This window comes from Panthera tigris, chromosome F3, assembly GCF_018350195.1.
Source record: "Panthera tigris isolate Pti1 chromosome F3, P.tigris_Pti1_mat1.1, whole genome shotgun sequence".
NCBI lineage: Eukaryota > Metazoa > Chordata > Mammalia > Carnivora > Felidae > Panthera > Panthera tigris.
This window is the reverse complement of record NC_056678.1, coordinates 10,951,069-10,976,752: the sequence shown is the minus strand read 5'-3', so window position 1 is coordinate 10,976,752 and position 25,684 is coordinate 10,951,069. Positions and strand designations below refer to the sequence as shown.

The 25,684-nt window shown below is 48.2% G+C and overlaps 1 protein-coding gene and 1 non-coding gene across 5 annotated transcripts in view; both read left to right on the top strand.

Annotated features, from left to right (window-relative positions):
• Positions 1-23,277, top strand: part of ADCY10 (adenylate cyclase 10) — a 75,047-nt gene extending 51,770 nt beyond the window's left edge. For 3 of the 4 annotated variants that reach the window (XM_007077001.2, XM_007077000.2, XM_042975812.1), the window contains exons 22-33: positions 3,017-3,086; positions 3,342-3,573; positions 5,564-5,671; positions 6,118-6,293; positions 8,506-8,662; positions 12,146-12,350; positions 12,430-12,526; positions 14,252-14,367; positions 15,289-15,406; positions 17,227-17,422; positions 21,793-21,981; positions 22,755-23,277. In XM_007077001.2, coding sequence (XP_007077063.1) covers positions 3,017-3,086; positions 3,342-3,573; positions 5,564-5,671; positions 6,118-6,293; positions 8,506-8,662; positions 12,146-12,350; positions 12,430-12,526; positions 14,252-14,367; positions 15,289-15,406; positions 17,227-17,422; positions 21,793-21,981; positions 22,755-22,916 — 1,826 coding nt within the window. In that variant the 3' untranslated portion in view covers positions 22,917-23,277. The remainder of the gene's footprint in view (positions 1-3,016; positions 3,087-3,341; positions 3,574-5,563; positions 5,672-6,117; positions 6,294-8,505; positions 8,663-12,145; positions 12,351-12,429; positions 12,527-14,251; positions 14,368-15,288; positions 15,407-17,226; positions 17,423-21,792; positions 21,982-22,754) is intronic. The other variant, XM_042975813.1, reaches the window with a different exon arrangement.
• Positions 23,278-23,382: 105 nt separating this feature from the next.
• On the top strand, positions 23,383-23,467 carry TRNAQ-UUG. Its single transcript has one exon. It is a non-coding gene; the product is annotated as a tRNA-Gln (tRNA).
• Positions 23,468-25,684: the final 2,217 nt, after the last annotated feature.

Genomic DNA, 25,684 nt, shown 5'->3' with positions numbered 1-25,684 from the left:
TAAAAAAAATTAAAAAAAAAACAAAACACTTGTTCTGAAAAAAATTAAAGTAAATAAATAAAAACTTACTCTGCCTTCTCTGTAGAAAACAGATTAAGGGGATAGGACTAGAAGGGAGATCAATTTTTCATACTTGTCCGGATAAAATTTGGTGGTGGACTAGGGCAGCACTTTAGTAAAGATGGATTCAGGTGTGTTTTGAGGTAAAGTTAATGGGACCTCCTGTTGGGCCAAATGGGGATAAGGGAAAGAAAAGAATCAAGAACACTGCCTAGGTTTTTTGCCTTGAGAAAGCGGATATATGGCACTGAGACTTAATAAGATCAGGAAAACATAGGTGGATATAGGCTTATGGAAGAGAGATTCAAGAGTTCTGTTTGGATCGTGCTAAATTTTTTTAATTAAAAAAAATTTTTTTTAATGTTAATTTATTTTTGAGACAGAGAGAGACAGAGCACGAGTGGGGGAGGAGCAGAGAGAGAGGGAGACACAGAATCCGAAGCAGGCTCCAGGCTCCGAGCTGTCAGCACAGAGCCCGATGCGGGGCTCGAACCCACAAACCCTGAGATCAGGACCTGAGCCGAAGTCGGGCGCTTAACCGACTGAGCCACCTGGGCACCCCAGATCATACTAATTTTTAAATGCCTATTAGGCATTCAGACAAAAGTTGCCAAGGGAGCATCTGGGTATATGAGCCTGTAGTTAAGGGGAGATGTCAGGGTTTAGAGATTAAAAAATTGGAGGTCATTGGCATATGCATGGAATTTATAGTTGTGGGCAGACGAAATTACCCAGGAAAAATTTGTATAGAGAGAGGGGCCCAGGGCCAAACCGAAGCTTACCAACGTTGGGAATGTTGCCAGAGGAGTAGGAGCCAGCAAAGTGGGCAGCCAATGAAGAAAGCAACCAGGGGGATGGTTGTTCCAAAAGCTGGCGAAAAGAGGGAGCGAGCGGTCAGCTGTATTTAGTGCTGCCGAGAGATGTGATAAGATGTAGACAAATATGTGACCTTTGGTTCTGGCCGCATGGTGGCCACCGGCAGCCACCGGTAACCTCCACGAGAACAGTTTTAGAGGAGCACAAGGAAAGAGGCCTAATTCAATTTATTCAGCTCTCGGTCGCTAGAAATACACTAACTGGCAATGTAGGAGGAGAGGTGGGCAAATTCTTCCTCACACAGTGTGGAAAGGATTGTGACCGAGGTCAGCACAGGGCACCCGTGAGTTGGGACACTAGATCTATGGCGACAAGGGCACAGAAGGCTTTTCAAAAGAAGGTGATGACTAGGGGCTTAAACTGAATTGTTAGAAATCAGAAGATAATAGTGGAGTTCGCGGGGGTCCGGAGCCGATGGCCAAGAAAGAATTCTTGAAGACATTCTTTGGTGCGAAAAAGTGATTTCAAAGCAAGGGGACAGGACCTCTGGGCAGAAAGAGCTGTCCCGGAACCATGAGGAGAGGCTGGTTACATACTATGGGGATGGGGGCAGGGGTCAAGTCCAGGGGAAGTTTCCGATGAGATTTCCATATGCTAAAGGCAACTCACAGGACACCGGAGGCCTAGCTATTGTCAGACTGAGGATGTTTTTCCCTCTAGCGAAGGTTTAGCGTTAAGACAGTAGTGAGTTCCCGCAGAAACTGCCGGCCTCAGGTATGTGTCGGTGGGCTGCAGGTGACAGGGAAATTTAATTTTATCTGCCACTTCCTTCTGCCTTTGTTCCCCACGTCCTGTAGACTGATGCATTTCCTTTGGAGCCAGGAGACCTAGGTGCTGGTCTTGTTTCATCCCTAACAGATGATCTGAGACAAGTCCCTTCCCCTCACTAGGGTTCCTCCTTCCTCCTACAGGGAGACGTGGCTACATCCAATCATTCTCATTTGTTTTCTGTTTTAAGATCATTACGGAAGTCTCCACTCTCCTGGAGTCTGGATAGACGGAAGCTTTTTTTTTTTTTTTTTTTTAACGTTTTATTTATTTTTGAGACAGAGAGAGACAGAGCATGAACGGGGGAGGGGCAGAGAGAGAGGGAGACACAGAATCGGAAGCAGTCTCCAGGCTCTGAGCCATCAGCCCAGAGCCCGACACGGGGCTCGAACTCACGGACCGCGAGATAGTGACCTGAGCCGAAGTCGGCCGCTTCACTGACTGAGCCACCCAGGCGCCCCAGACGGAAGCTTTTTAAATTCAAGGTTGTCTGCCTTCGGGGTATACATTTCAATGTCTACGCTTCTCCACTACAGACAGATTGTTAATTCATCGTTTTAGTTGCTGCAGGGATAAATTCGTTAAGATACGATTATCATCTATAATCACCCCCAACATTTCAGCGCCTTAACAGTGTCGGGGCCAGGGGCAATTCACCCCAAGATGGCCCACTTTGACATGAACATTATTTTGAGTTAAAAGCAATCCAAACCCAGCAGGTTGGGAAAAAGCTCTTCGCCAGCCCCTCAACTAACTGCCTGCTTTAACAGGAAGAGAGCTATTGACGGAGATTCCTCCTTACCTGAGAAACTTATCTGCATAACAGGGCAACTTTTGTTTTCCAAACACAGCAAACGGTCTTTCCCCTCCTTTGTACCCTCAGACCCCTGGCCTTCTCCTTAGCTCACAGAAGGCTCACGTCGCCTCACTGTCTTTAAAATTTCCATCCGGGTGGGTTCCCTCCATGCACGCCAGTAATTTGAAAGCCAGGGACCCAGGTTCCTTCCGTTTTGCCCTTTTGCTATCCCTTAGCGTCTCACGATTATTTGCTTTCCTGTGGAAGGAAAGGGTGGAGACGACACCAAACCGTCTCAGCTCAGAGGCACCCGGTATTACTTCTGCCATCATTCCATTTTAAATTAATCTGTGCAGATTCACCTAAGGTGGAACGGAGACTGACTGGGAAATGTAGTTCCTGGCAGGTCAGCAAGTATGTAGTGAGAGAGGAACAAGTCTTTGATGGACGCCAGGCATTTCTGCCACACGGAACATTTCGCGACCCATACGACTCATTTGTTTGTTTATTTTCTAGCTGAAGAAGAGATCACCTTCTCCAAAATAGAGACCCCTAAGAAATCTGAGCTATTTGCTGAAAACCTCAGGTACGGGTGTATGTAACTGTCCAGGAGGTAGGGCATAGACCGTTGTCACTAAGTTCAGGATCGTTTGGTCCGTTCTTGGGACCTCTCAGGTGCGAGTGGGGAAGTGTCGGCGTGTGTGTGTCTGGTGAGTTCCGTCCATGGCATCTACGTTAGGTCTTCTGGTCTTGCTCTTTTCTTCATTGTTAAAGCCAGTTTCCTATCAAAAACTCAGTGTGCTTCTAAGTTACGACTCCTATTTATTTCTCATTTGGACAGTCCTGAAGAAATCAAAGAAAAGATCTTGAGTTTCTTCGACATCATTATAACAAAACTGAGGACATCCGAGGAAGACATCATCCCTCTGGAGTCTTGCCAGTGTGAGGAGATCCTAGAGATGATCATCATGCCTCTGGCCCACCATTTTGTGGCTTTGGGAGAAAACAACAAAGCCTTATATTACTTTCTAGAAATTGCATCCGCTTATCTCATCTTGGGTGATAATTACATGGTAAGGTGTTTCACCCAGATCTCCTCCCAACCCCACCCCCCCTCCCAACCGAGCCTGAGACCACCAAGCCTGCAGGGAAATTCAAGAGGCTTTTTGAATTACTGCATGCTCTTGATTTCCCGCCAGCCCCTCTTTCCTCTGAAAATCAAATTGCTTAGGAGGGAAAGGACCTGAGATTGAAAAATGAAAACGAGAACAAAGGAGCTCGCCCACTTTGGTCTTTGCGTAACTTGCGTTACATTATCACACATACCTTTAGACCCGACGCTGTGGTGTTTCTCCAGGATAGTTGTAAATAACAGTCTAGGGCAACACACCCCCTGAAGCGTGGGGATGTGATGCGTGTGTAATGAAATAAAGAGAATTCGCTCTTCAGTGACTTGGGAAGCACTGAGCCGCATCAGGCCAAATAGGTTTCTTTACCGCAGATATTTCCGGGCCTTACCATGTCAGGATACGCGGAAAACTCCCAGAGGGTCAGGCCGGTTCTGGGGCATAGTGTGTTTCTCAAACTTCTTGGAACCTTAGATCTCTTTTCATAGAGCAGCTGGCTAGACGAACATTCCATAAACTCACTTCAGGAAATGCCCCTCTGACTCAGCCAGCTTCAGAAAGAGCTTCACGTACCTGAGCAGACATGCCTGCAGGTCAAGTCCACGCTGCTGGTCTGTTCCACATTTATGGCTGCTTCTGATCACAGCAGCCTAATCGACCCTCGAACCTGAGATGTTTGTAAAATGTAAAAATTAATCATTAAGAATGTTAGTAAGCCCCGGTGCTCTCAGGATTTATGTCAAAGATGAAAGTCTCCAGGCATATTATGTGTATATATATATATATATATATATACATATATAGATACATATATCTACATACATATACATATATACATGTACATATACATGTATATACATATATATGTATATACACATATATATATGCAGCATCAAAAAAATGCATCAAAAAAATTTTTAGTGTTTATTTTTGAGAGACAGGGAGAGACAGAGCACGAGTGGGAGAGGGGCAGATAAAGAGGGAGACACAGAATCTGAAGCAGGCTCTGAGCTGTCAGCACAGAGCTCGACACGGCTCTTGAACCCACAGACTGCAAGATCATTACCTGAGCCGAAGTCGGACACCGAACCAACCGAGCTTCCCAGGAGCCCCTGTGGAATGCATTTTTATATATATTTATAGATGATAGATAGGTAGATAGATAGATAGATGATAGATGATGATGATAATGTTTGATAGATACATAGATACATAGATACATAGAGAAAAGGGGGATATGGCCAGTGAGTCCCAGGAAGAGAAGGTTTAGGTAGCCCAGGGAGCCAATTTGCCAAGTCTGTGCAATACCCCCTTTTCAATCAGCAGGGAATAGGAATAGTCAGAAAGGCAATGACTGGACGCAGAGCCCAGGTACAAGGTACCCAGAATGTGCCATTGGTAGCCTCTCTCCTGTCAAAAAAAATCTGGTAGGACCAGGGCTGGTGGCCAACTCATGTGTGCCTCTCTCCTGCCTCCCATTCAAACCCCTTTGGCTATAGGAGACTTGAGGATACCTCCTTCCTTTATTTTACTCTTCAACTGTGCCCTTGACTTGGCACTCACAGGTACCAAGGCTGTCCCGTCTAACGATGTCATAGAAGGCTTAATTAAAATGTGGTGGGGGTTGTTGCTCAGGGCCTTCCCCATCCCTTCCAAAGATGGCCCTGGCAAAGGACGGGGGGGGGGGGGGGGGGGTCCTAACTCATTCCCAAGGTAGAGACCAGCTCCTTGTACATGTGGGGGGTGCCATGGGGGTAGGGGGTGGGTACATTGTTGGAAATCGGGCCATGGAATTACTCAGCGGAGGAAGCTGCCCAGATTCATCCCTCGGAGTGAGTGAGCCCGGGGACAAAGAGGGGCCCCCGAGAGGCTGGCCGGCGGGCCCCCTGCGGCCACCCCGCCGACCCGCCCCTCTGTGTCCCTGTGCCGGCTGCAGGCCTACATCTATTTGAATGAGGGGGAGAGGCTGCTGAGGACCCTCAAGAAAGACAAGTCCTGGAGTCACACTTTTGAGTCCGCCACCTTTCACAGCCTCAAAGGCGAGGTAAGAAGCCACTGGAAACACAAGCACGTGTTCTTCGTCCCTGGGGCGCTGCGGAGAAGCGGCACAGGTCAGCCCTGTACCTCCCGGCCGGTCCTCGCGCTTCTCACCCCTCCGCGCCCTCGCTTGCCAGCAAGGTCTCCCTTGACCTTGTGGTTGGTCTTTACGAAATGTTTTTTTAACGGACCGGGGCGGGTGAACACTTTCTCGGCGGCCGATGACGCACAGCAGAGACGCGATGAGAACTCCGGTCCCTCAGCCAGCCATCCTTCCAGGCATACATTTGTAAACATTTACGGTTCTGCCAGGGCGGGTTTTGTTCCTGGGCCTTAGGTTTGCCTTTTTGTTAAGAATCCCCCAAATACGTGTCGTCGGAACTTGCCGATGAAGTCCAGGATCCCTGCTCTTTCTCCTTCCTGCCCCCGCCCCCCTCCCCTTGTCCCCTGCAGGTCTGTTTCAACATGGGCCAGATGGTGCTTGCCAAGAAAATGCTGCGGAAGGCCCTGAAGCTTCTCCACCGAATCTTTCCTTACAACTTAATCTCCCTGTTTCTCCAGACCCATGTTGAGAAAAACAGACACCTTTACTACCTAAGTCAACAGGCCCAAGAGAGCGCACCTCCAGGGTAAGGGAAGGAGCTGGGAACAGCCGAAGGTCTCACTCCGCAGAGGGAGAGACCTGCACATACTCCATCAGCGTCCAATGCCTGGGCCCCTAGGGGGCGCCAGAAGGCCGGGTGGCTCTGACCTAGCTCACTGGTGCGGGCAGAGCCAGTAGGGGGAGGGCCTCCCAGGACAGGGCGGGGTGGCCCTGGAATATTTCACAGCAGCTTTTGTGAAAGGGAATTCAAGTGACAAAAGCACCAGGAAGCCCTTTGCCAAGTGCCCTGCCCTACTCGGTCCCATCAGTGCCTCTGTGGAAGCTGCAAGCTCCCCGGGCCTCTGTCACAAGCCCTCTTCCATCCAGGAGGTACAGCCCTGGGTATTGTCCCTGCCCAAAACTAAAATAGGTGCCCAAGGCCTCTGCAGAGGACAAACTGCCACCCATCTGTGTATCCCGTTAGGGATGTGGGTCGCAATGGGGGGGTATCCATCAGTCAAGGTTAAACCATTAAGATTTGTACACTTCCACGCATGTCAATTTTGCCGATAAAGAACTATAAAAAAAAATAATGATGGTGGGGGGATAAACTGAGTAGGGGGACAGAATGCCTAGTTAAATTCGAAGTTCAGACGGACAAAGAATCACTTTTCTCGTGTACATACGTCACGGAAAATGTTCAGGACGTTTGCAGTCTAAACAAATTATGTGTTTTGAATTGCAAATTGAACCGGGCATCCCACCCTTTCGTTCCCTAACTTTCCCAAGCCTAGTTTACAGCCACTTGCATGAAAGGAGCAGGAAGTGACCTGCACGAGGGAAAGGGGGGGAAGTGAAACATCTGCAGAGATGTTCGTTTCAAACCCCGCCCCCCCAGAAGTTCTGACCTCAAAAAGGAGGACAAGAAGCAATGTTAATGCCAGAGTTTCCAGGGCCGTCATGAACGTCCCGTGCTGTCCATGTTTCTTCCGAGGCTTTAAAAAATAATTTCCACCACAGAATCAGCGTCATCAGTGTCTAAATTGAAAGTACCTGGAATTCGTCTTTAAAATCTCCAGGATATCTGTCTTCCCCCTTTCTCGTCTTTATTTAAAATCTGCTTGTGGATAAATATTTCTAATTACATTTCGTTTTCTTGGTTTTGTTAAATCGCTAATATTGCAGCCAACTGGCTCAGGTTCCCATCGTTATCATAAATAAAGGGGATCGTTGGCTACATTATCAGTTAAGTGGCTTGTCAAAGCCAAGACTGCGAGCCCAAACATTCTTTGTAGGTCGTCATCCATCCTCCCCTTGAATACCTCCAGCACGGGAGGCTCACCACCTCTCATGATGTTCCATTCCACTGTTGGAATGTGTCTTAGTCTGCTCAGGCTGTTGTAACAAAATAGCATCGACTGGGTGGCTTATAAAGAGCATAAATCTATTGCTGAAGGCTGAGGCCGGAGTGCCGGCACGGTTGGGAGAGGGTTCTCTTCAGGGTCGCAGACTTCTTTTAGCTTCAGATGGTGGGAAGGGGTTGGAAAGCTCTGGAGTCTCTTTTGTAAGAGCCCTGACCCCTTTTATGAGGGCTCATCTGCATGACCTAATTACATCCCAAAGGGCCCACCTACTGTCACCGTCACTTTGGGGGGTTAGAATTCAACCTGCGAATTTGGTGGAGATGTATTCAGACCATAGCAGAGTGTGATCGTTAAAAAATGCTCATTTCCTTCGTTGAGCTGACAGCCAGCTCCCGAGAGTAAATGTTCAGTGGAGGAAATGACACACGAGAATGGCCAGGCTGGAAGTGGACAGAGCTTGCGTCCTGGCACAACCACGATCTAGCCGTGTGGCTCTGAGTTAGTTACTCAGGCTGCCTGAATCTCACCTGCTGACATAAAACGGGGCTCATCACGTCGGCCTTTCTCGCGGGGTTGTTATCGGAATCAACCGTGATGAGTGATGTAAATGGGCTTTTTCAATAACTTCGCTGAAGTGGCAGTGTCCTGCCTGGGGATAAAGCGACTTACCTCGATTACCCTAACTAATCATCACAAAGTAGGCATCGCGCTCCCCGTCCTGTGGTGGAGAAAACGTGCTCCCTAAAACTGAGCGTGCTTGTGCCTTACCACGTTGCAAAGGGGGCAAGGACTCACGCCCACGTCTTGGCCCCCGAGCCCGCAGCGGGGGTGCTGGGCCGGCGTTCCCCTCAAGCGCGCCGGTGACGGTATTCTGTGCCCCTCGTGTGTCTGCAGGAAGAAGAGGCTGGCTCAGCTTTACAGGCAAACCGCCTGCTTCTCCCTGCTGTGGCAGATATACAGCCTAAATTACTTTTTTCACTACAAGTACTACGGCCATCTGGCAGCTCTGATGGAAGTAAATACCGCACTGGAAACCCAAGACGATTTTCAGGTAAGGCTGCCTTCGTGGCGGCTGCTTTGTCAATGTCCGTGTCTCCCTTGGGAGGGTCCTGGCGGAAGCCGGCAGGAATTCAAAACCATGGGGGTGCACCCAAGGCCTTCCCGGCTGGAGTGTTTCGCCCAGGCCGGTAGTTCTCAAGCACTTGGGCCCCAGCGTCACTTGATGCTTTCGGTCGATTACCGGGGACCGCGAAGCTGTTTATGTCTAAGGGTTGCATCGACCGAAACTTTGAGCAACGAAAACAGAGGTACTTAAATACTTTCAAAGAAGGATAAAGCTCTTACCTCCGTAATGTGTCCACTGAAAGATAATTTTCCCCAACAAAAAATTTAGTGACAAGGGTGGCACGGAGTAAAGTTTTGCAAATATCTTAACGTCTGGCTTCATGGGAGGCACCTGGGTGCTCAGCCTGCTTCTGCCTTGGCTCCGTTCCAGCATCAGGTGTCGCCCCTGGAAAATGCCACTTATATGCCGGTAGAGAAAGAGGGTAAAAAAAGGAAAACGTTAAAGGATAATTTTTTAAAAATTTATTTTAACATGTATTTATTTTCAAGAGACAGAGAGAGTGCAAGTGGGGGAGGGGCAGAGAGAGAGGGAGACACTGAATCTGAAGCAGGTTCCAGGCTCTGAGCTGTCAGCGCGGAGCCTGACGCGGGACTCGAACCCGTTAACCGTGAGATCATGAACTGAGCTGAAGTCGACGCTTAACCCACTGAGCCACCCAGGCACCCCAAGGATAATTTTTTAAAGTTTTATTTTTGAGAGGAGGGGAGGGACAGAGAGAAGGGGACAGAGGATCTGAAGCAGGCTTTGCGTTGACAGGAGAGGGCCCCATGCAGGGCTCGAACCCACAAACCGCGAGATCATGACCCGAGCCAAAGTTGGACGCTTTACTGACTGAGCCACCCAGGTGTCCCCTAAAAGATAATTTTTTTTAAAGATAAAATCATGACTCTTAGAAACATAAAAAGAACACATATCAAAGACTCTATTAAACACTTTAATTACTGAGAGCTAGTAAGATGTTACAACTTGTTCTAAGGAGAATTCAATTATGACTGGATGCAAAAATAGCCCAGTCACGGGGCAATAATCACACATATTCCCCGGAATACTTACATGTCCATGCAAGAGAATAATTTACAATATTATCAGTTTTCTTCTGCCTCATACAGAGTTGTAAAATAGCCCAAAGACAGAAGCAGAGATAACCTTCACGAGTGAGCTAGACGGGACACCCATCAAGTTTGTTGTTTGTCTGTTTCAGTCTTTCACTATGTTTCCTGACGCAAATATTGGCTTTGACTTCCGGGCACTCCCTAAAGTGGTCTCCAGGGACCTCCGGGGATCCCAGGACCACACTGGGAGAACTGCCTAAGTTGTCGGGAGGAGGAATTTCCTCTGCCCTTCAGGGTCCTTCCAGCTGGACTAAGAATCAAGTTGCCAGGAGACGGTTTCACGGGAGATAATAAAATACAGTAGTGTATGTACAGGGAATCCACACACCCATGAAGTTCGGTAAAGCAGGCAGTTGGGGGGCAGATAAAGAGCTTTTCCTTGAAACTAATAGGATGCCGTATGTTAATTATATTTCAATTTTAAAAATGAAACAAATTTGTTTAAGCCTAAAAAAAAAAAAGCATTTCCTGAGACTGCTGGGTCTCTGTGCTTATCAGCTGGAAGGTTTCCTCCTCCATGAAGCCTTTCTTGGCCACCTAACCCAGGGTCTCTAACCTGTTTTAGTAGCTCTTATTACCATCTGGCATTTACTTGTTTGTTCTTTTGTTAGCGTGCAGCCTGTGTCCCCTACTGGCCTATAAACTCCATGAGAGTAGGGACCTTGTCTGTTATCTTTTCCACGTCCCGAGCCCCAGTAATAGTGTCTGGCACATCGTAGGTGCTCAACAAATATTTACTGGATGAAATGCTTTGATTCCCCTCCATACTTGGGGGCTGTCTCCTAAAAACGCGGTGGCATTGGAGGACGGGAGACGACAGCGGAAAAGCCAAAATCGGAAAGTGAATCGAAAGAGGCTTGATCTCAGCTCAGGTCATGGACTCACAGTTCACGGGTTCAAGCCCCACCTTGGGCTCTGTGCCAACCAGGTGGCCGTGACAGAGGGCAGAGCAGCCTCTGGGTGCTCCAGAGCAGATGAGCCACTCGGTGTCGGATAACAGAAAGAACTAGAATGAGTCCCGAGAGAGTGGTTTCCAGAACTTTACCTATCTGTGGCGTGACCACTGCCAAGCCACATAACCACCAAGCTTTCTATTTTCCCGACCAAATGAAGCAGTTGGACGCCATGCTCTTGGTCCGAATCCAAGAAGTCCTGGGTTCTGCCACAGTGTTGGACATCTCCTTCACCCCGCAGTCCTCTCCTCTCCACGGCTTCCGGCTGCCCTGCCCTTCTGGTGGCGCCATCTGAAACACGGATCAGGAGCACAGGAACTCCCACAGGTTGACTTGTGGTTTAACAGGTGCCCACAGAACTGCCCGCAACACCGAATTTGTGGACCGCTTATTTTGCGGGATTTGACGAATCCTAGGAAAAAGTCCCTTTTTCCTATTTATTTTCATTTGCTTTGAGAGAGAGAGAGAGCCTGGGCGCAAGGGGGGAAAGGGCAGAGAGAAGGAGAGACAAAGAATTCCAAGCAGGCTGCGTGCCATCAGCACAGAGCCCAAGGTGGGGCTTGAACTCGTGAACTGTGAGACTATGACCTGGGCCGAGATCAAGAGTCCATCACTTAACTGACAACGCCACCCAGGTGCCCCCAAAGCCCCTTTTTCCTAAATGCCTCCCCACTGACTACCCTCCGTACCTGGCGCTTCTAATCAGGGATGCTTCTTTAGCAGGAACTTTCTTTTCACCTGTCCCTAAGCGTTCATCTCCTGGTGCAACTTTACCACTGAAAAGAGTTGTTTATAGAGTAACCAACTTCTCCTGAGTCTCAGAACTCAGTTTACAACTACTGTTTCCTCTTTTTACATGCAAACAAACCCAACCCCCCCTTTCTTTTTTTGTTAAACAACAGAAGGACTGGTACTTGTTCTCACAAATTAAACGGTCACAGAAACGTATAAAGTCAAAAGGAAAGTCGCTCCTGTCCCTCAGATCTCCTCCCCAAATAGGTAACTACTGTGTGCACCTCAGAGTGAACCCTTCCAGGCTTTTTGTTTTGCAGTCCTATATCCACATATATAAGCTACGGCTTTTATTTTTCACAAAAACTGAAATTCTTCTATTTTGCTTAAGGACCCTGGGGCCAAGGGAGCCCTCGAGCTTGTCCCGGATGACCCAATGAAAAGGGCGCAGAGACCCAGTTTAATTTCTGCACCAAAGCCCGTGCGTTGGCCAAATGACCGGCTCCATTCTCAAGCTTAGTAAACACACGTGCACCGGCCCACGCCGGGTGGTGTCCCTGGGCTTCCTGCCATCTGTGTGTCACCTCTCTTCTCCACTTCTGCCATTTCAGATCATTAAGGCCTACCTGAATTACTCACTGCACCACCAGCTGGCCGGCTACCAGGGCGTGTGGTACAAATATGAAATCATGGCCATGGAACAGATCTTCAACCTCCCCCTGAAAGGCGAGGGCATTGAAATCGTGTCATATGTGGCTGATAAACTGGGCTACACCAAGCTTTTAATGGGTCACTTGGACTTGGCCATTGACTTAGGTAAGGGTTGTCTGGGCAAGAAGGGCCATGCAGATACCAAGTAACATCCTGAAATATCCTGGAATTGCTTTCTTCCCAGGCTCTCGAGCCCAGAAGATGTGGGCACTGCTCCGAAATCCTAACAGGCAGTATATGGTCCTCTGCTGGCTTAGTAAATGTCTCTTCCTGAAAAACAGGTATTTAGCCGAAAGCATTTCCCAAAATTAGAGGGAGGAAGCCATAGGAATTGAGCGTCCTGGGTTCACTTTAGCCTGGCCATTGGCTGGCAAGGGAGCAGGATTTACGGTAAGATGTGACTGATGATCATAGACTTTGGGACACCACTGCTCTTTGCACGGCATTTTCTTTTTAAGATTTTATTATTTTTACTTTATTTATTTATTTATTTTTATTTTTTAAAATTGACCTCCAAATTAGTTAGCATCTAGTGCAACAATGATTTCTGGAGTAGATTCCTTAGGGCCTCTGACCCATTTAGCCCCTCCCCCCTCCCCCCACCCCTCCAGCAACCCTCCGTTTGTCCTCCATATTTATGAGTCTCTTCTGTTTTGTCCCCTTCCCTGTCTTTATATTCTTTTTGTTTCCCTTCCCTTATGTTCATCTGTTTTGTCTCTTAAAGTCCTCATATGAGTGAAGGCATATGATTTTTGTCTTTCTCTGACTCATTTCACTTAGCATAATACCCTCCAGTTCCATCCACGTAGTTGCAAATGGCAAGATTTCATTCTTTTTGATTGCCGAGGAATCCTCCATTGTATATATATATATACCACATCTTCTTCATCCATTCATCCATCGATGAACATTTGGGCTCTTTCCGTACTTTGGCTATTGTCGATAGTGCTGCTATAAACATGGGGGTGCCTGTGTCCCTTCAAAACAGCACACCTGCATCCCTTGGATAGATGCCTAGTAGTGCAATTGCTGGGTCGGAGGACCAGCAATTTTTTGAGGAACCTCCATACTGTTTTCCAGAGCGGCTGCACCAGCTTGCACTGCCACCAACAATGCAAAAGAGACCCTCTTTCTCCGCATCCTCGCCAACATCTGTTGTTGCCTGAGTGGTTCATGTTAGCCATTCTGACAGGTGTGAGGTGGTATCTCATTGTGGTTTTGATTTGTATTTCCCTGATGATGAGGATGTTGAGCATTTTTTCATGTGTCGGTTGGCCATCTGGTTGTCTTCTTTGGAGAAGTGTCTATTCATGTCTTTTGCCCATTTCTTCACTGGATTATTTGTTCTTTGGGCGTTGGGTTTCATAAATTCTCTGTAGATTTTGGACCCTAACCCTTTATCCGATATGTCGTTGGCAAATATTTTCTCCCATTCTGTCGGTTGCCTTTTAGTTTTGCTGATTGTTTCCTTCGCAGTGCAGAAGCTTTTTATTTTGATGAGGTCCCGGTAGTTCATTTTTGCTTTTGTTTCCCTTGCCTCCGGAGACGTGTTGAGTAAGATTTTATTATTTTTCAAAATAATCTCTGCATCCAGTGTGGGGCTCGAATTCCCAACCCTGAGATCGTGAGTTCCACCCGCTGAACCAGCCAGGCCCCCGCTGTGTGTACATCATCCCTAGTCTGTTTACTGTCTTCCCCTGCTATGGGAGTCAGGCTGCCAAGTGAAGGGAAAGGGAGGAGTCTCACAGGGGAGGCAGAAGCCCAGAGAAGGGCAACCAGGACCGGAGGCTCCAGCCAACTTGGCCTGGCTCTGGTGGCCCTGACGCAGGGGCCCGTGACAACAGTTTGAGCCAAGAGCCAATGTGAGATTTGGGAGTGGCTTTGAAATTTGCGAAAGGGCCGCATTTGGTCCGGAACTGCGGGCAGGATGAAGCCGAGCCCAGCGCTAAACTCCATCCTCTCCTCCCCAGCACCTCCTAATCTTTACCACCTTCCTTTGCCCACAGAAACAAACAATTGATCCAAGTGCTGGGGTGGCTGTGGGACCTTTCTATATCAGAAGAGCACATCTTCAGCAAGGCCTTTTTCTATTTCGTCTGCCTGGACCTCATGCTTTATTCCGGTAAGCGTGGCTTTGGAATCTACAAGAAATTGGGGTTTAACACGCGTGTTAGTGTGGTGTGGCCGCTCTCGGGGCTGGGGTCTCGAGCCCACTAGGATTCCGGCTGGAAAGACCTATCGGACAGGGAAGGGGAGAGGCTGGTGTAAGAGCTAGGAGCCATCTGGAAGGTGGAAGGATTGTGAAGGACCAGCAAGGAGGAGAATTTGGCCCAGAAGAACCTGACGGGTGTAAGCGGCCAGTTTAGCGTCAGATCACTTTACACACAAGTGGTAGTGACTGACAGTGTCTTACTAGAGTACTTGTTAGCAGAATATACGGACAGACGTCACGCTTTACGAGGAGCGTTGGATTGCCAATGGATCCGGGCACCGGTAGCTGCTCGGAGGTTCGGAAAAGGAGCTCCACCGACGAGGCAGCCCTCAGTGTCCACAGTAAACCAGAGGGGCCGGCCTGGGCATTCGTTCCCCAACACGGGAATTTTTTAAATCGAAAGGGATTTTTTTAAATGTTTATTTTTGAGAGAGAGAGAGAGCAGGGGAGGGAGGGGGAGACACAGAATCCGAAGCAGGCTCCAGGCTCTGAGGTGTCGGCACAGAGCCCGACGCGGGGCTCCAACTCACGAGCTGTGAGATCGTGCCCTGAGCCAGAAAGTTGGACGTTCAACCAAATAAGCCACCCAGGCGCCTCCATCACCGTGTGATTTTGAAAAGGGCTGTAGATATTGCTGCCAGCAAAGGAAGCATGGCAGGGGCGGGGCGGGCAGTGTGGTCACAAGGTTGTTGCAATCCACAGGACCGTCTGGCTTCATAAACAGAGATTAAGGCCTCTCCCCACAGTGGGGACGTCTCCTGGAAGCTATTAGGCCAGAACAGGACCACCCCCACCCACCAGCAAAGCTCTCCTGTTTCTGTTTTTTTTTAGGCTTTGTTTATAAGACATTTGAAGAATGTTTGGAATTCATATACCAAAATGAAGACAACAGAATCCTCAAATTCCAAAGTGGAATCCTCCTGGGACTTTACTCGAGTATAGCTATCTGGTAACAACGTGTTGCACTCACTGAACTCCCACGTTTGAAAAATGTTGACTCCTTGAAGAAGGGGAGATTAACACACACAACACACACACACACACACACACGCACACAGAAATGAAAGAAAAGAATTTATACTTTGTTGTACCTGAGAGATTGAAAGCATTGAAGGCGTCGGGGTGGATTTACACTGAAAGGCCCCTTGGGGATCATCTTGCCCTTAAGCAAGGCCGCCACGGCTGTAGTCAGTGCCACAAGCCTTTATTACCTACACACCATGGCGTGGTAATACAGAGAGGAAAAGAGTACTTGCTACTGAGGAGTGGTGGGGTGCGAGGGAGACTGATAAATAGCACCATTTGTGGGGCGCCTGGGGGGCTTAGTCAGTTAAGCCTCCACTCTTGGTTCCGCCTCAGGCGTGATCTCCCAGTTTGTGAGTTCGAGCCCCGCATCGGGCTCTGTGCTGACTGTCTCGGCCCCTCCCCAGCTTGCTGTGTACCGCCCTCTCTCAAAAAAAAAATTAAAAAAAATAAAAATAGCGCCACCTGCCCACAACCCCCCCCCCCCCACAGATGGAATTTATTGGAAAACATTGTTGATAGAATGGATGTTGGAGGATGTGGCTTATGTCTGCAGGTATCTGCAGGCGGGTGGGCTTCCTAATGTTGAAGCCCAGGATTAGACTTGCCCACTCAGCAGGAGGCAGTCCTGGAAAACGGCAGTTCTCCCCCATCAAGAGCTTTCCACCCTGTGGCAGAGAGAAGCGCCACACGAAGCTCCTTTACTCGGGCCTCACTGCCCCTCAGGATGGGGAGGGCTGGGTGCCAAGCCACACCTGCCTACCTCCCACATTGCTGTCACCTCCTGACCACAACTGTGGCTGAACGCCTTTCACTCATGAAGTTTTCAACTCCGTAAACCTGCAGCTATGGTCGTACCTTCAAAGAAGTAGATCAACAGCAAGGCTCCAGAACATTCATTAGATGACTTCCGCAGCCACTCCCAACATGCTACGTGCAGCCATGGTGTCCAGTGTTTATTTGGACTCTGCGATGAGTGAAATGAGCATCGGAAGACATTCCTGTCCAAAGCACCACAGACTAGAGCAGTTCCAAATCTGAAAAGAGATCTATTCCGAAATTCCTTGGGAGACATTAAAATCTAAAAATCAATTGCCCTTACCAGTAAGAGTCCAAAGAAATTAAAGTTCAAAGTCAAATGACCTCGCCCGGGTGAATTAAAAATCCAAGGCATCTAAGGTCTGAAAGTCATCCTAGTTTCTTATTCGACTTTCTTTCGACAGCTGTGGCCTAGGCCTGTGCTTGTCACACGTTAGTGGGCACAGGAATCACCTGGAGAGCTTGTTAACACTTGTTAATGGATTCCTGGCCTCGTCCCAGTCCCCAGAGTGACTCAGCAGATGGGGGCTGGACCAGCGAGCCTGCATTTCTAAGCAGCATCCAGGTGACACGGATGTTCCCAGTCGGTGGCCCACACTTTGAGTAGTACTGGCCTAGGCCATCTCTCTCTGGAATTGGAGCATTGTCTTCAAGCTCTAGAATTCATAGCTCCCGAGTGTTTGATGATCCTTTTAGAGTCCAAAGAGTTAAGTGCTTGCTAATATTAGCCGAGGGTTCCCGAGGAGTCTATTCATCACGAACCATCCAAACATCCTCTTCTTGCCCCGTTCCATAGCACATCGTTTCTCCTGGGGAGCAGGCGGTGGGCTCCAGGCCCAGGTCCCGGGAGCTGGGCCCGCAGGGAGACCCATTTCAGAACATTCCAAGGGCGCTACTGATTTGTCTTCTTCTTCTGTGCTGGCGCAGGTATGCCAGGCTTCAGGAATGGGACAACTTTCACATCTTTTCCAGTAGAGCTAAAAACCTAGTGCCAAGAAGAACCCCGACAGCTCTTTACTATGAAGGAATCAGTAGGTACATGGAAGGACAAGTCCTCTACCTTCAAAAGCAGATTGAGGGGCAGTCTGAGAACGCTCAGGACAGTGGAGTCGAGCTGCTCAAGGTGAGCCAGTTTCCAGGATAAACCACTCCGTAAGTGGATTTCTGTCTACCTTCTCGTGAAAATTATTTTCTCTGATTCCAGAATTTATATATTTATTTAAAAAATTCTTTTTTAATGTTTACTTGTTTTTGAGAAAGAGAGCATGAGCAGGGGAGGGGCAGAGAGAGAGGGAGACACAGAATCGGAAGCAGGCCCCAGGGTCTGAGACATTAGCACAGAGCCTGGTGCGGGGCTCGAACTCACGAAGAGTTCGAGATCAGGACCTGAGCCGAAGTCGGACGCTTAACCGACTGAGCCACCCAGGCGCCCCAGAATTTCTATGTTTATAGTACGGTTTTTTAAGGTAACTTCTTCCCCCCAAATTGGAAGGAAATACAAATTGCTCACAACCTTACTACTCAGAGGTAACCACTTTTTACAAAGAGAGACATCACTTTTCAAGTCTTTTCTCTGTGTGTGCCCGTGCGCACATTTCCATTTTTAAAACATGCTATCAAATAAAATATATTGTGAATAATTTCCTGTCATTAAATTGTTTTCTACACCACGGGTTAAAAGGAAGCATAGTATTTTATCTTATAGATAAAGTCTCCTAGATCTTGTTAGATGATATTGCCAAACTGTCCTTGGATAGAATTTTTTGTAGTATTTTATGGCAGTTATTATGATAAACATCTTGGGAGGTTAAGTCTTTGCACATGGAAATTAAAAATATTCAGCTGATCCTGAATGTGTCTTTTAAGTTAACTTTTTTTAAAAAAAATTTTTAATGTTTATTCTTGAGAGAGACAGAGTGTGAGTGGGGGAAGGGCAGAGAGAGAAGGAGACACAGAATCTGAATGAAGCAGGCTCCAGGCTCAGGACCTGAGCTGAAGTTGGACGCTCAACCGACTGAGCCACACAGGTGCCCCTAAGTTAACTTCTTTTTTTTTTTTTTACACTTATTTACTTTTGAAAGACAGAACAGGACAGAGCACGAGTCGGGGGCGGGGGGGCAGAGAGATGGCGGGGTAACAAAGAATCCAAAGCAGGCTCCAGGCTCTAAGCCGTCAGCACAGAGCCCAACGCGGGGCTCGAACTCATGGACTGCGAGATCGTGACATGAGCCAAAGTCGGATGCTTAACCGACTGAGCCACCCAGGCTCATGTTAACTTCTTAAAAAAACAAAAACAAAAACTTTTAAAATGCGTTTTCAGGGGCGCCTGGGTGGCTCAGTCGGTTAAGCGTCCGACTTCGGCTCAGGTCACGATCTCACGGTCCGTGAGTTCGAGCCCCGCGTCGGGCTCTGGGCTGACGGCTCAGAGCCTGGAGCCTGCTTCCGATTCTGTGTCTCCCTCTCTCTCTGCCCCTCCCCCGTTCATGCTCTGTCTGTCTCTGTCTCAAAAATAATAAAATAAACATTAAAAAAATTTTTTTTTAAATGCGTTTTCAGACACTTCAGTATAAGCATTACAGGACGTGCATATCTTCCACTCACCGAACAAACGTGTGCTGAGTGCAAAAACACATAAATAAATAACACTGGCCTCCTACCTGATAGGCAGTAACCACCAGATACTAGGCGCTGGGGTGTGAGGGGGAGCAAATCACACCCGGTACCCGCCTCTCGGAGTTTACAGCCTAGGCTGGGCAAACCCTCCAAGGGAAGAAGGGCCAAATCTCCTGTTGACTTGAATGTTTTGCCTTTTCCTCTTCAAAACTAAGCCCATGTGTATTAGTTTTCCATTGCCGGGCCCCCAGTTACCACAAACCTAACAGCTGAAATCACACAAACCTCTCATCGCACACGTGGGCAGGTCAGAAGGACAGGCTTGACAGGTTCTCTGCTTAGGGTCTTAGAAGGCTTTAAAATCAAGATGCTGACCAAACTACCTCTGGGTAGGGATCTTCCCTAGAGATCTCGGAAGATATCTGCTTGCAGGTTCCTTAAGGTTGTGAGCAGAATCCAGAGGCTGAAAATTTAGGAATGTCTCTGTTTCAGAGATGTCACAAATTTGTCAAAGCAAGGCATCCTGGGACTTCAAGGCGTCTTGAAGTACAGGTAGCTCATTTAATCCTCAGAACGTTGTTAGGAGGAAGTCTTCGATCTGCCCAGGTAGGAGCTGTGCTCACCAATCTCCTACGATACCCAGGCCCCGGGGTCTCTTCCTGCAATTTGTTCACACTGCTTACCGACCCCTGCCTGAAATACTTAAAAGGTCATTGTCACCTCTGCTTAGAGGTACGCTCTCTTTGGATACAGAGCATGTATTTGTATTTCTGTTACATAAAGCATTCTGCTGGCTTCCATTCAGGGTATGGAGTTGCTTGGTTACCCAAAACATTATCTTGCTTTATGTGATTATTCTGCATTCTGTATTATTTACGGAATTACTATGTCTTCTGTAACTTCATGTGATTTGATAGAGTGTCTGGAGTTGAGAAAATGACTCATGAGAATCTCAACCAGGCTCCGCGCCGAGCGTGGGGCTCAGTCTTAACGACCGTGAGATCATGCCCTGAGCCGAAATCAAGAGTTGGACGCTTAACCGACTGAGCCACCCAGGCATCCCTGTCACTATCACTTTCAAATATTGATCGAATACTAACAAAGGGGGCCACTTTTGGCCAGTCTGACATATGAAAGTCCAGGTAGATAAACTAGCAGATGATGAAAAGAAAGCACGTCTTTATTTAGTGAATAGTGAAGTGATAAAACTCCTCTATCCCAAAGACAGTACAGGTGAACAATACAATAGGTACTTACCGGGTTCAGTAAAGATGAGAAAAACACGGTCTTTGTGCTCAAGAAGTTTGTGATTTATTTGACTTTGAAAAGGAGGTGGGGGGGGGTGGTGGAGGGAGCAGAGACAACACAGGAACACGAATGAGTGAAGCACAAGCTTGCGCGTATCTCCCACGGCACGCAGAATGATGCCTTGTTCACAGCAGGTGAGCATTTCTTAGATCAATAATTGATAGACTAAACAGACGCGTTAACAGGTCAGTCAGGAAAACCCAACGTTTTGATCCCATGTCTACCATATTGAAATAAAGGCAACAAAGCAATAGGACATTGTTTTGCTGAGCATCAGATTAGCAAAGACACGTGAGAAGACAGACTCCTACTCTGAAAGACTCCCATAAACTTTCCAGAGCGCGTTCTGGCAAAATATCTTTAAACTACGCACGTTGGTTAATTGTCTTCCTGGGAATTATCCTAAGGAAATAATCAGATGACAAACAAAAATTTGTCTACAAAGATGTTGATCTCAGGTTTCTAGTAGTAAAAAACTAGGAGAAAATGAAAACTATATGCACTTCAAAAAGAAGATTGGTGGGGCGCCTGGGTGGCTCAGTCGGGTAAGTGTCTGACTTCGGCTCAGGTTATGATCTCGCGGTTTGTGAGTTTGAGCCCCGCATCAGGCTCTGTGCTGATGGCTCAGAGCCTGGAGCCTGTTTCGGATTCTGTGTCTCCCTGTCCCTCTGCCTCTCTCCCACTCATGCTCTGTATCTCAAAAATAAATAAAAACATTTAAAAAATTAAAAAAAGAAAGTTTGGTTAAGTCAGAAATGGTACATTTAAACATTGGGATATTTTACGTAAAAATTCTGAACTTCTGACTCTTCTTTTAAAAATTGGAGTACCTGGTGACTCCAAGCCCACATGCCTAAAGGACAGCTGTTGGCCGGAATTGAGAGGTGACACTTGTATAGGGCACATCTCTAGCATGACATAATCCCCTCTGCTCTTATCATGCTATAGCCAGCCTGGTTCTTTATGTTCCTTGCCTGACTCTTGTCAGCATTTGAATTTGTGAGCTCTGATGTAAAAGAATCATGTCACTGGAAAATGTTTATCATGTGATGCTAAATGAGAAAAAAAGTTGCCATACTATGTGATTAGTATGATCCCAATTGGGGGTATGATATGTGTGTGTGTGTGTGTGTGTGTGTGTGTGTGTGAGAGAGAGAGAGACAGAGACAGAGAGAAGTGGGAAAGCATGTACCTAAATGTTAAAAATATTTCTTTCCGGGTGCTAAGCTTATGGGTAATTCTTTTTTTTCTTCCATTTTTTTCCCCCTAAATTCTGAACAGTAACTTATATTGCTTTGGTAATAAAAAGAAAAGGTACTTAAAAAAAAAAAAAGCGCTTGCCGAAAAGGGTTAGTGAGCCCACCCATATCGCATGCTTGGTCCGGGTAGAACACTGAAGCTACCCCACTTGACGCGTGTCACTTTGTGTCCACTACATCCTATGTAATGTCTCTGTAATACGCTTTTTCATTTGATCGCTTCAATCTTTGAAACGTTCCCACATCATCCGTGGAGAAAAAATCGTTGCGGCCAAGGACCCTTTCTGATTCTGATATGCTGGTTTTCCTTTAGAACTTGGAGAGTCTGGTGACCCAGAATACCACTGGCCCTGTCTTCTACCCGAGGCTTTACCACCTGATGGCCTACGTCTGTATACTCATGGGAGACGGCCAGAACTGTGACCTGTTCCTGAACACAGCCTTACGGCTCTCTGAAACACAGGGGAATGTTCTGGAGAAATGCTGGCTGAACATGAGCAAAGTACGTACCACCGGCCAGCAGGTGGCGTGGGGATGCCCACCCTTCCAAGGAAGCCCCAGAAGCCTACCGCCTCGTTAGCTTTCCCCAAGCACGGAAGGCCATCACGGGCCTTTCTGGACTCTTCCTAAAAGGGGCGATAGATCCGTAGCTCAGGTGTGTGTGCCTCCTCGTCCCCTTGGAGCTCCCCTGGAACCTCCCTCGCGTTCACATCTGCTTTGGCAAGATCTCCGCCCCTTCTCTGCAGCCCTCACCGCTTTCCACTGGGTGTTAATGTTGCTACGCAGGTCTCTCCTCCCCCTTGAGAATGTGAACTCTTCGAAGGCGAACATCACGCGTAGCATCCAGCCCAGCGCCTTGTACTCAGCACTTGTTGAATAAGCGAATGGGCCTATACTTCCGTGTGTTTATTTAGAGTCACGTGTCAGTAGCCTAGTCTGGGGGGCAAAATTCATCATTTGTCTGTGGGTTCATGTGGCTTAAAAGCACAAGGACCTGGGGGGGGGCCCGAGTGGCCGAGTCGGTTGAGCGTCTGGCTCTTGATTTTGGCTCAGGTCATGATCTCACAGTTTGTGGGAGCACGGAGCCCGCTGGGATTCTCTCTCGGCCCCTCCCCCATGTGCACATGCATTTTCTCTCTCTCTCTCTCTCTCTCTGAAAATAAGTAAACATTAAAAAAAAGTTCAAGGACCCTGGACCAGTTCTGGTATCAGACCGGGTTTGGTCACGTAAGTCGGGGAGCGCTGATTAATTCTTCACGCTTTCTCTCCTCTCAGGAATGGTGGTACTCAGACTCCGAGTTCATGGACGACCAATGGCTTCAAACAGTCTCGAATCTCCCCTCCTGGGAAAAAATTGTATCGGGCAAGGTAAACATGCAGGATATTCAAAAAAACAAATTCCTGATGAGGGTTAACATCCTGGACAATCCTTTCTAACCTTTCGTGAAAAAGAACAAAGATTTCAGTAAGGCTCCCTCTCTTGCGATGATCCATTATTAACCTTTCTCTGGAACCAGCACCCTCCAGGTTCCTGCGTATTCTCTGCCATTCCAGACACAGAGGCAGACGCTCCGGGTTCTTCTTTCTTTTTCTGGAGGGTCAGAAAGGGTCAGCGGCCGCATGCTTACTTTCTCCCAGCTTTACCCAAACTGTACCTGCCTTTCATTTTTCAACTCGACCTGTTCATTTCAGCCCAGGCGAAATGTGTGTCCTGTGGGAAAAAATGAATATCAAAATGGTTCATGCAGCGACAGATACATTTCTAGTTACTCTATTAAACTGAAAATGTTTATTTTTATGTGTCCAGTTGTCCCATCTTTTGTACGTCGCACGGCATATGGCAAATGGCAAATGCTTTTCACGGTCTGTAAGGGCAAGATTTGAAAAGACACATTTTGGGGGCGCCTGGGTGGCTCAGTCGGTTAAGCACCTGACTTTGGCTCAGGTCATGATGTCAGGTTTCGTGGGTTCGAGCCCCGCGTCGGGCTCTGGGCTGACAGCTCAGAGCCTGGAGCCTGCTTCGGATTCTGTGACTCCCTCTCTCTCTCTTCCTCCACCCCCCCACCCCCCTGGCGCTCATGCTCTGTCTCTCTCCGTCTCTCAAAAAATAAATAAACATTAAAAATATATATAAAAAAAGAAAAGACACATATTCGTAGCACCTGACGGCAGCTTCCAAGCCCTTCTAACCACACGCATCAAATATCTGTGGAGATACAATTTTTAAAGTTGAGATAATAGTACTTTCGCTGTGGGTACGCTTACGTGCTTAGAGTTAGTTTGCTTTATTTCAGAGAGTAATAGCATTCAATTTCACTTCCCAGATGTTGGAGATTGTGCCCCAGAGCCACCTGCAGTCACTCTCTCTGGGCAGACAGAAGCAGTCTTGGTGGCAGTTTGTGCCTCAGAGGGGACAAGTGGAGTCCATGGAGACTCAGCCACCTCCACCCTGCCACAGCTCCCTCGTGCTGCCTCATTTCATGGGCCCCCATGGTCATCTCAGGCAGGTGCACCCGGATTTCCGTGTGTCGATTCCAGGCCTCTTCTGATCCCAGAAGGGGGTTCTTCTGATGGCATCGATGTGTCCTCCTTTCACACACACCTCGCTGTCTCATAGTGATTTCCATAGGCGGCACCACCATTAACGGGCGTTTCTTTAATAGACCAGTATTTCCTCGTCCTGCAAAAAAAGGCAAAGCCATGTGTTTTTCGTCCTGGTACCATAACTGCGTTCCACAAAGCAGGCTAGCCCCAGAGGCCCGGTGGCCTGGCGGAGTGGGGACAGCAGCCCAGGAAAATGCGAGCATTAAGTTCCAGCATGAGCTCTGCCACGCACATACTTTGTTCCTGTGACTTGTCCCGTAACCTCCCTATTTCAGTGCACGGGTGTGGGTACTGGATAGAATAACGAAGGCGAAAAGGTGTTGAAGATGACAACGTGCCACACGAGTAAAATTAGCATGAGATGACTGGTTTTAAAAACAAACAGCGCAGGGGCGCCTGGGTGCCTCAGTCAGTTAAGCATCCGACTTGATTCTGACTCAGGTCATGATCTCACAGTTTCTTGCGTTTGAGCCCCACCGAGCCGGCTTGGGATTCTCCCTCTCTCTCCGCCCCTCCCCTGCTCCCACGCCCTGCCTCTCTCGAAATCAATGAAAATGAAATAAACACATCAAATAGCGAACCTCACGTAAGGGTCATCCCCTTCAAAGCTGCTATTCTGTGACTTGCATACATCCTTGCTTTCTAATGACCTTCATTATTTTGTATATCACTTATCCATTCCCATATTTACTCCTCTGACCAACCTGTCTTTTTTTTTTAACGTTTATTTATTTTTGAGAGAGAGAGAGAGAGAGACAGAGACAGAGACAGAGCTCGAGAGGGGAAGGGCCAGAGAGAGAGAGGGAGACACAGAATCAGAAGCAGGCTCCAGGCTCTGAGCCATTAGCACTGATGCAGTGCTCGAACTCACGAACCTCAGGATCATGACCTTAGCCGAAGTCAGACGCTTAACCGACTGAGCCACCCAGGTGCCCTGACCTGTCTTGACTAATCACCGAGTACCAGGAACGGATTCAGTAGCGGAGGTTGCGATACGGAGACCGAAAAGACCAGTTCTTGGCCTGGGCAAGCTCACGGACCTTCCAGAGGAAGGCACACGGGTAAAGCTGGTGTAGCTGCTGTTCAGGGATTAGACGAGGGCGCGGTGGAGGGGAGCAGCACACACAAAAGCCAGCCGGCTGAGAAGGCTTAGGGGAACTGCCTGAGAAAGGAAGTCATTTTGGTTACACGGTCCCTCCCTGGAGTGGGTGGAGGGCAAGCGGGGGTATAGGAGAGCCTGGGCGAGCACAGGCGGGGACAGGCGTGAGCCCCGCTGTGGCCAACAGAAAACAGGTGTGTGACTCCAGCTTATGGGAGATGTAGGCCAAGCGTCGGGTGGCGGGGGTGGGGGGCATTCTGCAGAGGCTGTGCTGTCCCGGAGGTGAGTCTGTCCTCCTCCCTGCCCCTCGTCAAGTTCCAGGCTCGCGGCCTCACGCCTTGGAAGCACTTCTGCTTCTGAGGTGCTCGTGCCTTCCAGGGGCATCGCTGGAGGAAGTAGATTCGGCTGAGACTTCTTTTCAGAAGACACGGAAGCCGTGAAGGCTTCGGGAACAGAGAGGAACGGAGAAGTGATGCTCTATCCCGTGTTATTAAACATGAGC